General features: G+C 44.1%; 1 protein-coding gene across 3 annotated transcripts in view; it reads left to right on the forward strand.

Annotated features, from left to right (window-relative positions):
- Positions 1–16,769, forward strand: part of BTK (Bruton tyrosine kinase) — a 300,928-nt gene that overhangs the window by 235,632 nt on the left and 48,527 nt on the right. For all 3 annotated transcript variants that reach the window (XM_072124772.1, XM_072124771.1, XM_072124773.1), the window contains one exon: positions 10,601–10,722. In XM_072124772.1, coding sequence (XP_071980873.1) covers positions 10,601–10,722 — 122 coding nt within the window. The remainder of the gene's footprint in view (positions 1–10,600; positions 10,723–16,769) is intronic.

Consider the following 16,769-nt stretch of genomic DNA (forward strand, 5'->3'; position numbering starts at 1 on the left):
AGCAGCCGCCTGGCTCTGGTCACTAAAATTAAGTTTACCATCCACCAATACCCCCAAGTCCTTTTCAGCTTCAGTTTTACTAAGTAATTGACAGTTTAGAACATAATTATACTTTTTGTTTCCATGGCCCAAGTGCATAACTTTACATTTATCTACATTAAACCTCATCAACCATTTCTCTGCCCATCCCTCAAGCTTCCACAAATCCCTCTGTAATGCTAAACTATCGACCTCAGTATTTATTACTTTACACAGCTTAGTATCATCTGCAAATATTGAAACTTGACTGTGTAAACCCACTACAAGGTCATTAATAAAAATATTAAAAAGAAGTGGCCCCAATACTGACCCCTGTGGCACTCCACTGGTAACATCAACCCAATCTGAGAATGTGCCATTAATGACCACCCTCTGTTTTCTATCACTAAGCCAATTACTTACCCAGATACACAGATTTTCTCCTATTCCCAGCAGTCTCATTTTATATACCAACCTTTTATGTGGCACGGTGTCAAATGCCTTTGAAAAGTCCAGATATACAACATCCACAGCGTCCCCCAGATCCAGTCTTGAACTTACCTCCTCGTAGAAACCAATCAGATTAGTCTGACAGGACCGATCTCTCATAAACCCATGCTGACGCTGGGTTATAAGGTTGTGCACAGTGAGATACTCCAGGATAGCATCTCTAATAAACCCCTCAAATATTTTCCCCACCACAGCAGATAGACTTACGGGTCTGTAGTTTCCAGGATCGCTATTTGCACCCGCAGCCGACCCGTGACATGCTAGGTCTTGAAAGGGTTAAGTGGTTTTATTTTTTTTTAATTTGTTATATTATTATTATATATTATTATATTATTTTTTTAGGTTCTTGTACCCTAGGAAGCCTGATCGCTCATACAGTATTCTTGAGTACTACTGTATTGCAGTATATTAGACCCTTAGGGAGTTTTGGAGAGACTCTCAGCTGTCATTGTGTTTTTTTCATGACCCAGTTTGGCATATAAAGTCAAGCTCTCTCTTTTTTTCAGAAAGCCCCCATCACTGTAATTGAAGGTCCTGCATCCAGAGACATCACTAAACATATTTCCTGAAGTCCAATGCATAATGTCAGTCACAGAGGAGGAGGCATTTAGAGCTCCCCACCTTCACTTCAGTGTTAAACTCTCTGGCTCCTTGACTTTATACAACCAATTTACTTCTCACTTCAAAGCTGATTATGTGGATGATGACACCACACTGGGAAATACTGGAAGTGGTTTATTAGGCCACTTGCTGATGATAGGTTCCCTTTAATGGCAAAAAACTTTGAGTTTTATCTCGAAGTACATCCGTTTCCATGTTCTGCCATGTATTTTAACCAGATGGAATAAAGAAATTTGTGCTGGAGACATTTTTTAATCAATTTTCTTCAGAATTAATACAGTTATCTAAGATCTTTGTTACATTGTAATATGCTATGACTAAGAACTAGAGATGAGCGAGCACTAAAATGCTCGGGTACTCGTTATTCGAGAAGAACTTTTCCCGATGCTCGAGTGCTCGTCTCGAATAACGAGCCCCATTGAAGTCAATGGGAGACTCGAGCATTTTTCAAGGGGACCAAGGATCTGCACAGGGAAGCTTGGCCAAGCACCTGGGAACCTCAGAAAAGGATGGAAACACCACGGAAATGGACAGGAAACAGCAGGGGCAGCATGCATGGATGCCTCTGAGGCTGCTTAATCGCACCATTATGCCAAAAGTATGGGCAACAGCATGGCAATGACAGAGTGACCGAATGAGGCTAGATAGCATCTAAAACATCCAATAATTGACCCTGACACTATAGGGGACTATGCAGAGGCAGCGGCAGCAGCGGTAGGCTAGAGAGTGTCTTGGCAACATACCCCAAATGGACTCAGGCTTAAAACCAATGGGTGGCAGAGAGGAACCAAAGGAGGTGAGCAAGAAGCGCTCAAATAATATCGGTAAATGATAAAAGTTTGCCAGTATATTTTGTGGATTACACAGCAGGGTGGCGACAAAGTTAACAAGTTTGATGAGGAAGCCATGAAAACAACCCAAAATTCTGCCTGACACAGCTCGTTTGATAAGGGGACCATGTATGGAGGCAGTGAACTAGTAGTAGATTAAAGGTGCTGCAGTTAAAACTATGTTAGTTGGATCTTGGGATGGAGCTGGCGCTCCGCTGCCAGGCGAGCTTTCGCCAATCCAAACCCCTGTCTCTAGGCTACTCCCCAAACAGCACTTCTAAGAACCTTTTGTATAAGATCAAGTGTAGTAGCGTTCTTATAAGTTTAGGATATGGCGGGTGAGGGGAATGTAAACAGATGCGCAAGAAGCGCTGAAATAATATTGGTAAATGATAAAAGTTTGCCAGTATATTTTGTGGATTACACAGCAGGGTGGCGACAAAGTTAACAAGTTTGATGTGGAAGCCATGAAAACAACCCAAAATTCTGCCTGACACAGCTCATTTGATAAGGGGACCATGTATGGAGGCAGTGAACTAGTAGTAGATTAAAGGTGCTGCAGTTAAAACTATGTTAGTTGGATCTTGGGATGGAGCTGGCGCTCCGCTGCCAGGCGAGCTTTCGCCAATCCAAGCCCCTGTCTCTAGGCTACTCCCCAAACAGCACTTCTAAGAACCTTTTGTATAAGATCAAATGTAGTAGCGTTCTTATAAGTTTGGGTTCTGGCGGGTGAGGGGAATGTAAACAGATGCGCAAGAAGCGCTGAAATAACATTGGTAAATGATAAAAGTTTGCCAGTATATTTTGTGGATTACACAGCAGGGTGGCGACAAAGTTAACATGGAAGCCATGAAAACAATCCAAAATTCTGCCTGACACAGCTCGTTTGATAAGGGGACCATGTATGGAGGCAGCTATATGGACTACTTTTGGAGGCAGCTATGGCGATGACGTGTGGAGGTAGCAATGGAGACAACGTGTGGAGGCTGCTATGGAGACAATTTAATTTGGATAGTGCCTGTATGTGGCAGTCCAAAAAAGTTTTCAAACCAGAGGAGCAGGTAGCTGGTCCTCCAGAAAGATTACATAGATTGAGTGCCTGTATGTGGCAGTCCAAAAAAGTTTTCAAAGCAGAGGAGCAGGTAGCTGGTCCTCCAAAAAGATTAAATAAATTGAGTGCCTGTATGTGGCAGTCCAAAAAAGTTTTCAAACCAGCTGGTCCTCCAGAAAAATTACATAGATTGAGTGCCTGTATGTGGCACTCCCAAAAATTGTTTAAAACAGAGGACAGGGTAGTTGGCCCTCCAGAAAAATTAAATACATAGAGTACTATAGCCAGAGCCAGTTGGCCCTGGCAAAAAAATAGCCAGTTTCCTCTGCTTTAGTGTACAAAGAGGAGGAGAAGGAGGACAATGAGGAGGAGGAGTGCATACATTATTCAGGTTCAGCTTCTTTCACCTGGCGGAGAATAGAAATGCGGAGAAATCCAGGCTTTATTCATCTTGATAAGCGTCAGCCTGTCATCGCTGTCAGTCGACAGGCGGGTACGCTTATCGGTGATGATGCCACCAGCTGCACTGAAAACCCGCTCGGACAACACGCTAGCGGCAGGGCAGGCAAGAACTTCCAAGGCGTACAGCGCCAGTTCGTGCCACATGTCCAGCTTTGAAACCCAGTAGTTGTAGGGAGCTGTGTGATCATTTAGGACGCTGGTATGGTCAGCTACATATTCCCTCACCATCTTTCCGTAAAGATCAGCCCTACTCTGCCGAGACTGGGGACAGGTGACAGTGTCTTGCTGGGGTGACATAAAACTGGCAAAGGCCTTGTAAAGCGTACCCCTGCCAGTGCTGGAGCAGCTGCCTGGTCGCCTACTCTCCCTCGCTACTTGTCCCGCAGAAGTACGCCCTCTGCCGCTAGTACTGTCAGAAGGGAAATACTGTTTCAGCTTGTGCACCAGGACCTGCTGGTATTCATGCATTCTCACACTCCTTTCCTCTCCAGGGATGAGAGTGGAAAGATTTTGCTTGTACCGTGGGTCCAGGAGAGTAAATACCCAGTAATCGGTGCTGGAATAAATTCTTTGAACGCGAGGGTCACGGGATAGGCAGCTTAGCATGAAATCTGCCATATGCGCCAGAGTCCCAACGCGCAAGAATTCACTCCCCTCACTGGCCTGACTGTCCATTTCCTCCTCCTCCAACTCCTCTTCTTCTGCCCATACACGCTGAACAGTGAAGGATTGAACAATGGTCCCCTCTTCTGTCTCGCCAACATTCTCCTCCTCTTCCTCCTCATCCTCCTCCACCTCCTCCGATATGCGCTGAGAAACAGACCTAAGGGTGCTTTGGCTATCAACAAGGGAATCTTCTTCCCCCGTCTCTTGTGATGAGCGCAAAGCTTCCGACTGCATGCTGACCAGAGAGTTTTTCAACAGGCCAAGCAGCGGGATGGTGAGGCTGATGATGGCGGCATCACCACTGACCATCTGTGTTGACTCCTCAAAGTTACTCAGCACCTGACAGATATCAGACATCCACGTCCACTCCTCATTGTAGACTTGAGGAAGCTGACTGACCTGACTACCAGTTCTGGTGGAAGTTGACATCTGTCAGTCTACAATCGCTCTGCGCTGCTGGTAAACTCTGGATAACATGGTTAGTGTTGAATTCCACCTCGTGGGCACGTCGCACAACAGTCGGTGAGCGGGCAGTTGGAGGCGGCGCTGCGCTGCCCTGAGAGTGGCAGCATCTGTGCTGGACTTCCTGAAATGCGCACAGATGCGGCGCACCTTCGTGAGCAAATCAGACAGATTGGGGTATGTCTTGAGGAAACGCTGAACTATGAGATTTAACACATGGGCCAGGCATGGCACATGTGTCAGTCTGCCGAGTTGCAGAGCTGCCACCAGGTTACGGCTGTTGTCACACACAACCATGCCTGGCTTCAGGTTCAGCGGTGCCAGCCACAGATCAGTCTGCGCCGTGATGCCCTGTAATAACTCTTGGGCGGTGTGCCTTTTATCGCCTAGGCTCAGCAGTTTGAGCACCGCCTGCTGTCGCTTAGCGATGGCACTGCTGCTGTGCCTAGAGCTACCGACTGATGGCGCCATGCCCACGGATGGTAATTCAGAGGAGGAGGAGGAGGAGGAATAGTAGGCCTTTGAGACCTGGACCGAGGTAGGCCCCGCAATCCTCGGCGTCGGCAGTATATGACCAGCCCCAGGGTCAGACTCGGTCCCAGCCTCCACCAAGTTAACCCAATGTGCCGTCAGCGATATATAGTGGCCCTGCCCGGCAGCACTCGTCCACGTGTCCGTGGTCAGGTGGACCTTGTCAGAAACGGCGTTGGTCAGGGCACGGAGGATGTTCTCTGACACGTGCTTGTGCAGGGCTGGGACGGCACATCGGGAAAAGTAGTGGCGGCTGGGGACCGAATACCGAGTGGCGGCCGCCGCCATGAGGTTTCGAAAGGCCTCGGTCTCTACCAGCCTATAGGGCAGCATCTCCAGGCTAAGCAACTTGGAGATGTGGACGTTGAGGGCTTGGGCGTGTGAGTGGGTTGCGCTATACCTCCTTTTGCGCTCCAGCGTCTGGTGTATGGAGAGCTGAACGCTGGTGGATGCTGTGGAGGATCGTGGAGGCGAAGATGGGGTTTTCGCACGGGAGGTGTTTGGGCCGGGGTCCTGGGCAGGGGGCTGACTAGCAGATGACACAGGGGAAGGAGCAGTGGTGTTCCCGGCCGGAGGTGAACGGGCTTGGTGCCATTGAGTGGGGTGTTTAGCATTCAGATGCCTGCGCATACTGGTGGTAGTTAAGCTAGTAGTGGTGGAACCCCTGCTGATCCTGGTTTGGCAAAGGTTGCACACCACAGTCCGTCGGTCATCCGGTGTTTCTTTAAAGAACCTCCAGACTTCTGAAAATCTAGCCCTCGCCACGGGAGCTTGACTACGGGCAACATTTGGCGCTGATGCACCAGCTCTGGCCCTGCCTCTCCGTCTGGCCCCACCACTGCCTCTTCCAACCTGTTCTGCTATAGGACTCGCCTCCGTCTCAGAAGCACTGTGTTCACCCGGCCTATCAACCCAGCTTGGGTCTGTCACCTCATCATCCTCTGATCCCTCAGTCTGCTCCCCCCTCGGACTTCCTGCCCTGACAACAACTTCACCACTGTCTGACAACCGTGTCTCCTCATCGTCCGACACCTCTTTACACACTTCTTCCACTACGTGAATAATGTCATCATCACCCACAGACTGCGACTGGTGGAAAACCTGGGCATCGGAAAATAGCTCAGCAGCAGCAGGACAAGTGGTTTGTGACTGTGGGAAGGGTCCAGAAAACAGTTCCTCAGAGTATGCCGGTTCAAATGCCAAATTTTGGTGGGAGGGGGCAGACTGGGGGGAAAGAGGCTGAGGTAGAGGAGCTGGAGGAGTGCCGATTTCGGTGACATGGGTGGACAAATGGCTAGAAGCATTGTCCGCAATCCACGACATCACCTCTTCGCACTGTTCTGGCCTCAACAGTGCTCTACCACGAGTCCCAGTAGCTTGAGACATGATGAACCTAGGGAGTGTACCTCTGCGGCGTTCCCCTGCTCCCCCATCAGCAGGTGGTGTCTCACCCGCCCAGGACCACGGCCTCTGACCCCTGCAGTAGTTGGACGCCCACGTCCACGCCCTCGTCCTCTACCCCTAGCCCTCGGGTTAAACATTTTCCAAATTAAAGTGTAAACTTGAAAAAAAAAAAAAAATTGTGTTTATTTTTTTTTAGTTTTTTAGTTTTTTTTTTAACAAAACGATGCTATCCTATTGCTATGGCTAGTTTCTAACCTACACTGACAGCACACAACTGGATTTTGTGCTTTGCAAGATGAGTTTGAGCTATAAAATGAAATAAAGGTAAAAAAAAAAAAAAATCAGCAGACTCTGCCTAATTCTACTCAAACCCCTAATAAATTGTCCCACTTCGGTGTTTGAGGTGGATATGCGTGTCACTAAGAGCTAAACACAACGGTCGCAGGTCTCCCAGCAAATTCCTCACAGTATGGTACTAGCTGCACTACTAGTGCCAGCAAGCCCAGCCACAAGCAAACAAAAAAAAGGAAAATATAACGCTATTGTAGGCCTAAGTAAGCCGTTGGGGTTCTCCTATGGCTATTTTGTAGCCTACAATGAGAGCACACTGCTTTGCAAGATGAGTTTGAGCTATAAAATGAAATACAGCTTAAAAAAAAAAATCAGCAGACTCTGCCTAATTCTACTCAAACCCCTAATAAATTGTCCCACTTCGGTGTTTGAGGTGGATATGCGTGTCACAAAGAGCTAAACACAACGGTCGCAGGACTACCAGCAAATTCCTCACAGTATGGTACTAGCTGCACTACTAGTGCCAGCAAGCCCAGCCACAAGCAAACAAAAAAAAGGAAAATATAACGCTATTGTAGGCCTAAGTAAGCCGTTGGGGTTCTCCTATGGCTATTTTGTAGCCTACAATGAAAGCACACTGCTTTGCAAGATGAGTTTGAGCTATAAAATGAAATACAGGTAAAAAAAAAAAAAAAATCAGCAGACTCTGCCTAATTCTACTCAAACCCCTAATAAATTGTCCCACTTCGGTGTTTGAGGTGGATATGCGTGTCACTAAGAGCTAAACACAACGGTCGCAGGTTTCCCAGCAAATTCCTCACAGTATGGTACTAGCTGCACTACTAGTGCCAGCAAGCCCAGCCACAAGCAAACAAAAAAAAGGAAAATATAACGCTATTGTAGGCCTAAGTAAGCCGTTGGGGTTCTCCTATGGCTATTTTGTAGCCTACAATGAGAGCACACTGCTTTGCAAGATGAGTTTGAGCTATAAAATGAAATACAGCTAAAAAAAAAAAAAAAATCAGCAGACTCTGCCTAATTCTACTCAAACCCCTAATAAATTGTCCCACTTCGGTGTTTGAGGTGGATATGCGTGTCACTAAGAGCTAAACACAACGGTCGCAGGTCTCCCAGCAAATTCCTCACAGTATGGTACTAGCTGCACTACTAGTGCCAGCAAGCCCAGCCACAAGCAAACAAAAAAAAGGAAAATATAACGCTATTGTAGGCCTAAGTAAGCCGTTGGGGTTCTCCTATGGCTATTTTGTAGCCTACAATGAAAGCACACTGCTTTGCAAGATGAGTTTGAGCTATAAAATGAAATACAGGTAAAAAAAAAAAAAAAATCAGCAGACTCTGCCTAATTCTACTCAAACCCCTAATAAATTGTCCCACTTCGGTGTTTGAGGTGGATATGCGTGTCACTAAGAGCTAAACACAACGGTCGCAGGTTTCCCAGCAAATTCCTCACAGTATGGTACTAGCTGCACTACTAGTGCCAGCAAGCCCAGCCACAAGCAAACAAAAAAAAGGAAAATATAACGCTATTGTAGGCCTAAGTAAGCCGTTGGGGTTCTCCTATGGCTATTTTGTAGCCTACAATGAGAGCACACTGCTTTGCAAGATGAGTTTGAGCTATAAAATGAAATACAGCTAAAAAAAAAAAAAAATCAGCAGACTCTGCCTAATTCTACTCAAACCCCTAATAAATTGTCCCACTTCGGTGTTTGAGGTGGATATGCGTGTCACTAAGAGCTAAACACAACGGTCGCAGGTCTCCCAGCAAATTCCTCACAGTATGGTACTAGCTGCACTACTAGTGCCAGCAAGCCCAGCCACAAGCAAACAAAAAAAAGGAAAATATAACGCTATTGTAGGCCTAAGTAAGCCGTTGGGGTTCTCCTATGGCTATTTTGTAGCCTACAATGAAAGCACACTGCTTTGCAAGATGAGTTTGAGCTATAAAATGAAATACAGGTAAAAAAAAAAAAAAAATCAGCAGACTCTGCCTAATTCTACTCAAACCCCTAATAAATTGTCCCACTTCGGTGTTTGAGGTGGATATGCGTGTCACTAAGAGCTAAACACAACGGTCGCAGGTTTCCCAGCAAATTCCTCACAGTATGGTACTAGCTGCACTACTAGTGCCAGCAAGCCCAGCCACAAGCAAACAAAAAAAAGGAAAATATAACGCTATTGTAGGCCTAAGTAAGCCGTTGGGGTTCTCCTATGGCTATTTTGTAGCCTACAATGAGAGCACACTGCTTTGCAAGATGAGTTTGAGCTATAAAATGAAATACAGCTAAAAAAAAAAAAAAAATCAGCAGACTCTGCCTAATTCTACTCAAACCCCTAATAAATTGTCCCACTTCGGTGTTTGAGGTGGATATGCGTGTCACTAAGAGCTAAACACAACGGTCGCAGGTCTCCCAGCAAATTCCTCACAGTATGGTACTAGCTGCACTACTAGTGCCAGCAAGCCCAGCCACAAGCAAACAAAAAAAAGGAAAATATAACGCTATTGTAGGCCTAAGTAAGCCGTTGGGGTTCTCCTATGGCTATTTTGTAGCCTACAATGAAAGCACACTGCTTTGCAAGATGAGTTTGAGCTATAAAATGAAATACAGGTAAAAAAAAAAAAAAAATCAGCAGACTCTGCCTAATTCTACTCAAACCCCTAATAAATTGTCCCACTTCGGTGTTTGAGGTGGATATGCGTGTCACTAAGAGCTAAACACAACGGTCGCAGGTTTCCCAGCAAATTCCTCACAGTATGGTACTAGCTGCACTACTAGTGCCAGCAAGCCCAGCCACAAGCAAACAAAAAAAAGGAAAATATAACGCTATTGTAGGCCTAAGTAAGCCGTTGGGGTTCTCCTATGGCTATTTTGTAGCCTACAATGAGAGCACACTGCTTTGCAAGATGAGTTTGAGCTATAAAATGAAATACAGCTAAAAAAAAAAAAATCAGCAGACTCTGCCTAATTCTAATCAAACCCCTAATAAATTGTCCCACTTCGGTGTTTGAGGTGGATATGTGTGTCACTAAGAGCTAAACACAACGGTCGCAGGTCTCCCAGCAAATTCCTCACAGTATGGTACTAGCTGCACTACTAGTGCCAGCAAGCCCAGCCACAAGCAAATAAAAAAAAAAAAAGTATAACGTTATTGTAGCCCTAAGAAGGGCTGTTGGGTTCTTGTAGAATCACTCCTGCCTAACACTATTCTAATAGAACACCCTAACGCTTTCCCTGACCAGCAGCAGCTCTCTCCCTAGCGGCATCCAGACACAGAATGATCCGAGCAGCGCAGGCAGGGGCTAGTCTATTCCAGGGTCTCCTGATCTGGCCAGCCAACCACTGCTATCGACGTGTAAGGGTACCACGTCATGCTGGGTGGAGTGCAGAGTCTCCTGGCTTATGATTGGCTCTGTTTCTGGCCGCCAAAAAGCAAAACGGCGGGAGATGCCATTTTCTCGAGCGGGCGAAGTATTCGTCCGAGCAACGAGCAGTTACGAGTACGCTAATGCTCGATCGAGCATCAAGCTCGGACGAGTATGTTCGCTCATCTCTACTAAGAACACATAAGTTTTTCCTTTGTGCTTCTCTGCTTTTAAAGAATATGAAATAAAGGATTCTTTTATCTGCAACTGTTGGATGCTAGATACATTTGCTTCTTTACTTACTGGACCCAATACAGTTGGGAATATAGTACGGTATATAATATTAATTGTATACTTCTTTGTCTTTTGCAGGGAAAGAATTATCCGTCATTATGTAGTATGTGAGACACCGTCAAACCAATATTACTTGGCAGAAAAACATTTGTATTCTTCAATACCAGAACTGATCACCTACCATCAGCATAATGCAGCTGGTAAGATGCACATTTATTACAACGATACAATAAAACTTTAATAATAAGGGAAATAATGTTCACCACAAGAGATGGTAAAAAGGACAAAACTGATACATACATACATAACATTCCAAACATAAATATACAGAAAAACTAAAGAAAAAAAGCATATATTTACGCCCATTATGATATCCTAAGTGAATAGCAATACAAACAATTTTGTTAAAGTAAAATATTATAACAATTACAATAAATTACCAAATAGAAATCACTAGTGAAAGTGATATACTAGTAGCATATTAAAAAGACAAAATACACAACATAATGCTCCCAGACAGATTAGATAAATGTGTCTCTTGAAATATAGAGATGTGTGTTGACGCTCACCAATACGTTATGGGAGGATAAATGGGTGCTATGATAAAACCCTGGTATCAACGGATAAACAGAGTAATCCATTTTCTGAGGACACCACATTAGGTGGTGAAACATGTCGGGGGGTGGAGGGGGGGGCGCGACGCTAGGTTTTAACACAGAGATAGAGAGGAGCCAATGAAACAGCAAGCCAGTTTAGGTTTCTGCACGGAGGACCCAAATACAAAACGGGTTCTACAGGGAGACGAGGGGAAAGCCAACAGGTATAGGGTATTGCAGATGCATAGAGTGGGATGTGTGCATTGTGTGAACTACCCTACCCCAATCCTAAATCTTCCCCTACCCTACAAATACCCTCCGTCTGAATGCTAACCAGAATGATAGATGGCAATACAAGTTAAGACATTTCAAAAGGAATTTGATAGATAAAGAGATCAAATAGGCTAACCTCTACTCTCTGAGGATTTTAACATAAACAACATTGAGTCAGCAATATAGTCCTTGCATATATTTTGTTTCTCTTTTTTCACCTTTTTAAATTGGACAAGAATTAAGTTATATTTTAAAGAGCACTAAAGGGTTAAAAACGGCCGAGTGGCCCTATTCTGTTGCACATTATATACAATACTACTCTCTGTGGGAGAAACCGTTCTCTATAGATTTTTTCATACCATTCCTGCAATCCACTTTTGGCTCTCCACTCTCCTATTCCCTCGTTGGCGTTTACAATCGGGGCTTGGTATCGCTGTATCATTGTTAAATGTATCGCTGTTGGGACAAATGAGTTTCTAAACTAAATCATCTTCATCCTAAACTGTTGAAATGACTACTAAAAATGACCACATCATAGAGCCGATGCAATGTTGTGCTCATAATGGCCCTGAATTACTCTAACATTCTCAATTTCACCATCTCAGTCAATCCTTCCAACTCCATACAAATCACAGCCAAAGCTTTCTTGATAACTCGACCAATCCTTCCTACATCTCTTTTTGTCATACCAAACCCAAAACAAGTTTTCCAATAAAACAAACTCCCAGCCACCACAGCGTCATAAAACATCTTTATAGACTTCTTACTTACATTAAAAGACTGAATGTCTACGTCCAAAAATAATTCTCCACTGGCCTTTTGCATGTAGTTTATCAATATTTACAGTCTAAGTCCTCATCAAGGAAAACACCCAAGTATTTATAGTAACATTTTCTCAATAAATATGATCAGACGCACATTCAAATAAAGGAAAGGTTCTGACACTCTGGGGGGATATACCTCTAAATGACCATTATGGCACAAAAAGGATAATGTTGTGTACCTTGTTTTTGATATTACAGCCAAATATTGCACTAACTTACCATATATACTCGAGAATAAGCCTAGTTTTTCAGCACAAAAAAATGTGCTGAAAACCCAAAATCGGCTTATACTCGAGTGAAAAAAATATAGGTTTTACCAGGTTTTGTGGTAAAATTAGGGGCCTCGGCTTATACTTGGGTCGGCTTATACTCGCGTATATACGGTATATGCATTTTCTCAGGATAAGGTACAAAAAAGCCACATATAAGGTGCTAGACAGATCTATGACAGCTTGTCAAACAAAATAATATGTATGCATGCATAATCACTGACTATACACCAGTCTGATTACTTACTTACAATTGGTCATTAGTTAGGTCCACTATGCCCCAACACATGTTTTACCTAAGCTTTGTCAGGAGGCTGTCTGTATTACAATTAAGTATTTAAACCAAAACTGGTCAATAGGGTCTCTCCTAAAGTGCTAACCTTGAATCCAAGCACTTGTGTATTGTGCGTCACTTTCAAAATGGTGTCGGAACAACATCTGTCACGGAGCGTGCATGTCCCAATGATGCCGAGACCAGGGACCCGCCCAAACATAACATAGACGGACCAACACCGCCCTTTTTGTGGACGTCACCGACACTGGGTGAAGACATGGTGGGGTGTGCGCTCCTGTGCTGGTAAGAATTAATTTCTACAGATAGAACAACAAGATTTTAGAATAACTCCAACTAGTTAATAAGGCAATTATTGCTAAAACGATAATTGGATGCCTAATGTTCCTAGTTTTTATGTGGATAGCAATCTAAAGTGGAGTTCTACAGAAAATGTGTCACTTATTCAGCTGCTAAATTCCAGATCATACCCATAAATATTATAGGCAGATATCTATCTCTATCAACTTACCGTATGTGATTAATCACTACATCTAGAGGTATATAAGTATGTATTATTAGTACTATATATTACTAAATGCTAAGGTATATTTAATATGTAAATCATTTGAAAAGAGTGCTCTCCTCTTTCCTCTAAATGGCCATGAATACGATGCAACATATAAATAATCGCATCTTCCACCCCCACCCTCTCCTTGTAAGAAAAGTTTAACGGGTCACCATAATCAGATGTTATCTTCTTCAATTAGAAGACAACATTTCGAAGACTTTGTTTTCATGATGTGTAAAGTCAAAAACACTGGTCTGAAATCTTCATCTGGCATTTTTATCTTGTGCACTGGAATGATAATAGATCGCTTTCACAGCGTTAGGCACTCGTCTCTCCCTCAAATCTAGTAAGGTCTCCCACAGTGATTGTTAATACCATTGGGCTAATACCATCCAACCCTTTAGTCTTCCTCCCATTTAGCTTCCGCAATTGTGTGCGCACATCAGCAACATCTGTAATCGTCTCAGGGTGTCAGGACTGGGAGTCTGTGGACCCTCTGGACCACTTCGGGAGATTATACTAGCCGACACCTCGGACTGGAATCTAAGTGGCACCTGTAATGTAAGGAGTTCGGGATGCACATAGATGGAGGAAGGCGGAGCTTGTAGGCCACTTGATTGATGCGATTGATTACTTCAAAGGGACCAAGGAACCGGGGACCAAATTTGAAGCTGGGTATCTTAAGCCAGACTTATCTGGAGGACAACCATTTTTTGTCACCAAAAGAGAAGACAGGCGTTCCTATCAGCCTGGCTTTTGGTACGGTCTGTGGCTTGTAGAAGAGACAGGCAGGTCTGGTCCCATATAGACTTAAGGTCTTGCACCAAATCCACGTGGTATACGTCCATAGACCAAAAAGAAAGGAGCCGAGCCAGCAGACCCCGATTCCAGGGAATTGTAGGAGAACTCAGCCCGAGGTAGTAGGTCAGCCCAGTTATCCTGATGGGCTGAGACAAAGTGGTGAAGGTAGCAGCCCAAAGTCTGGTTCACTCTCTCTACTTGACCATTCGACTGAGGGTGGCAGAAGAAAAGTCAAGGAACACCAGAATTTTGACACAAACTGGATTCCTTGATCGGACACGATGTGTAGTGGAAGACCATGCAGCCGGAAGATATGTTTGAAGAATAAACTGGCAAGCCATGGACAGGGCCGGCGCTGTGAATGCAAATAAAATAATAATGTAATAAGTTTATGTGAACACAATTATTGCCTTGTGCTAGCTGTCTTAGGTCGTTGACCTTAGACAAGAATAGACATTGTACAGCTCTGTGAATGACAGCTGTAGCTGGACTCTGCAAAACTACCCCCATCACTAAAGACTATTTATATATTTAGTTGCACATTCTAGCTTTATCATCAGCTTTATGTAAAGGACATATATGGCATCATGCGTTCTCTTGTCATCAGTCACATGTCTATGTAGATTGTGAGGGGCAGTCCCAGGATTTCACTATATATAATAAAGTTTATTTGAATGCTCTGAGGGGGGGGAAGGTGGATGGAGCACTAAGCAACAACGTGTCACCTGTGTCTCTGTCCCTACTCCCTACCCCCACCATCTCCCATGGGGGGATGACTAAGTTCTCTCTGTATGTCTGTCAGTCTGTTTCTCTCACACTCTCACACCCATAGAAAACTTGCTGTTAGCCGCTGCAGCGACATTACTTGGGGGCTATCGTCCGCGATTATGGAAGGAACCAAAAGAAATAATTCATGGCGGGCAGTGGCTAACAGGACAACAGGGAATCACGCCATTGGACTGGTGAGTAAGACAATTGACAAAATTGTATTGGCTGCTGTCCAGGAGTTGTTTTCTCTGTGTTAAGTAGGAAGTATAGTTTTCTGTGGGTTGTGAATATGTACAGTTGTCTATGTTTAGTTGTTGTTAGAATAAGAAAGATGACTACATGAGTGAGTGAGTGACGTGTGATTGAGATAAGGGAGCGCTTGAATTGTGATCTCAAGAAACACACCCCTGAAAAGATTCTTTACTCACTTCCATACAGCACGTTCGGGCGCAGTGAGTCTAGTGCTTTTTCATGTGTGTTGAGATCAGAAGGCAAGTTGATCCTTGTAGAAGTGACAGAAACCTGTTGATAGTCTCTCTTCCCCTGTGTTGAGAGTAAAGGGAAAAGACACAGGTTTTCTGCCCCATGAGTCGGGTTAGTTCCCTCGCGGTATCTGGACCGTGACCCATGTGAGGCTCGCCCAGCCGGGGGAAAGATAGACTTTGTGTGAAATTGTGAAAGTGATGCAGGTTGTTAAGAAGTACTGGAGTACGAGCTAGGCAATGCTCCAAGGGCCAGTGTAACATAGGATAGATTATTTTGAGTGCTCCTGCATATGATAAGTAACTTATTGATGTTGTTTAAGGCCTTCTGCATGGAGCCTAGCAGATTCTGGTGGTAGTTTAACTAGCTGCGGTATACAAGTTGATGCTAGACACTTGATCCAGTGGAAATTAGGATTACTGATTTCTAGGTGTCGGATAGTGGGAAGATTGCCGATATGGGGGGTTTGATCAGCCTCTTGTTTAATTAGTTGCGCCTGTATTAGTTGCGCCTGTATTAAGGTAAGGTGCGGAAAGGTAAGGTGCGGACTGGAAGTATGGGAATATCGGGGTCTAGAGCTAATGCAGAGATGACCACAGAGGGTGGGGAGCTACGGCAGCAGAAATAGTTACTGAACAATGTGGAGAAGGGAGTTAGAGAATGGGTTCAGATACCATGGGCTGAGTCCATTTAGAATTATAGCGGTTAAAAGATGCGGCCCCTGGGAGCCAGAGATAAAGTGATGTGATTCTGAGAGACACAACATAATGAACTAACAGTAACTTTTAACAACTTTAAGAATTGTGCCTTATCTGGAAATAGTATGAGTGAATTAACGTGTTTACGTTTTTTTTCCAGGTAATGTGAGTAAAAAGAGAGAACTGTCTATTTGTAATTTCAATATGTTGAAAATGTTTGATGTAAAATGTAACGGATATCCTTCAAATTGGTTAATTGGTACAAGGTCACGTGACAACAAATGAGCTCAATTAAATTTTGCATTCTGTGTGCATTTTGTCTGTTTTTGTGTAGTTGTGCATGTGCATTTTTGTGGATGTAAAAATTGACGTTCCTATTTTTAGGTGCATGCCATTGCTTCTGGAGTTATGTGCATGTTGTGGAATGTTGGAAAGATCCATGCCAATTGACTGACAGGAGCAAAGTGACATCTGTGACCATTTGGGGCTAAGAATAGGTTATGTCACATTTTTGGTGTCTGTTTAAATGTCACTTAAGTGTAGAGTCAATGTATTATTGTACATGTTAGGAATTGTATTAGTTATGCCTGGGTAAAGGCCTGCCCAGTCATCAAATGTATAAGGGAAATTATAAGATTGAATATATTTGCAATTAAGATCTTGGCAATGCCTTTGTTTTATTTGTTTATAAGT

The sequence above is a fragment of the Engystomops pustulosus genome, chromosome 9, assembly GCF_040894005.1.
Source record: "Engystomops pustulosus chromosome 9, aEngPut4.maternal, whole genome shotgun sequence".
In the NCBI taxonomy this organism is placed as follows: domain Eukaryota; kingdom Metazoa; phylum Chordata; class Amphibia; order Anura; family Leptodactylidae; genus Engystomops; species Engystomops pustulosus.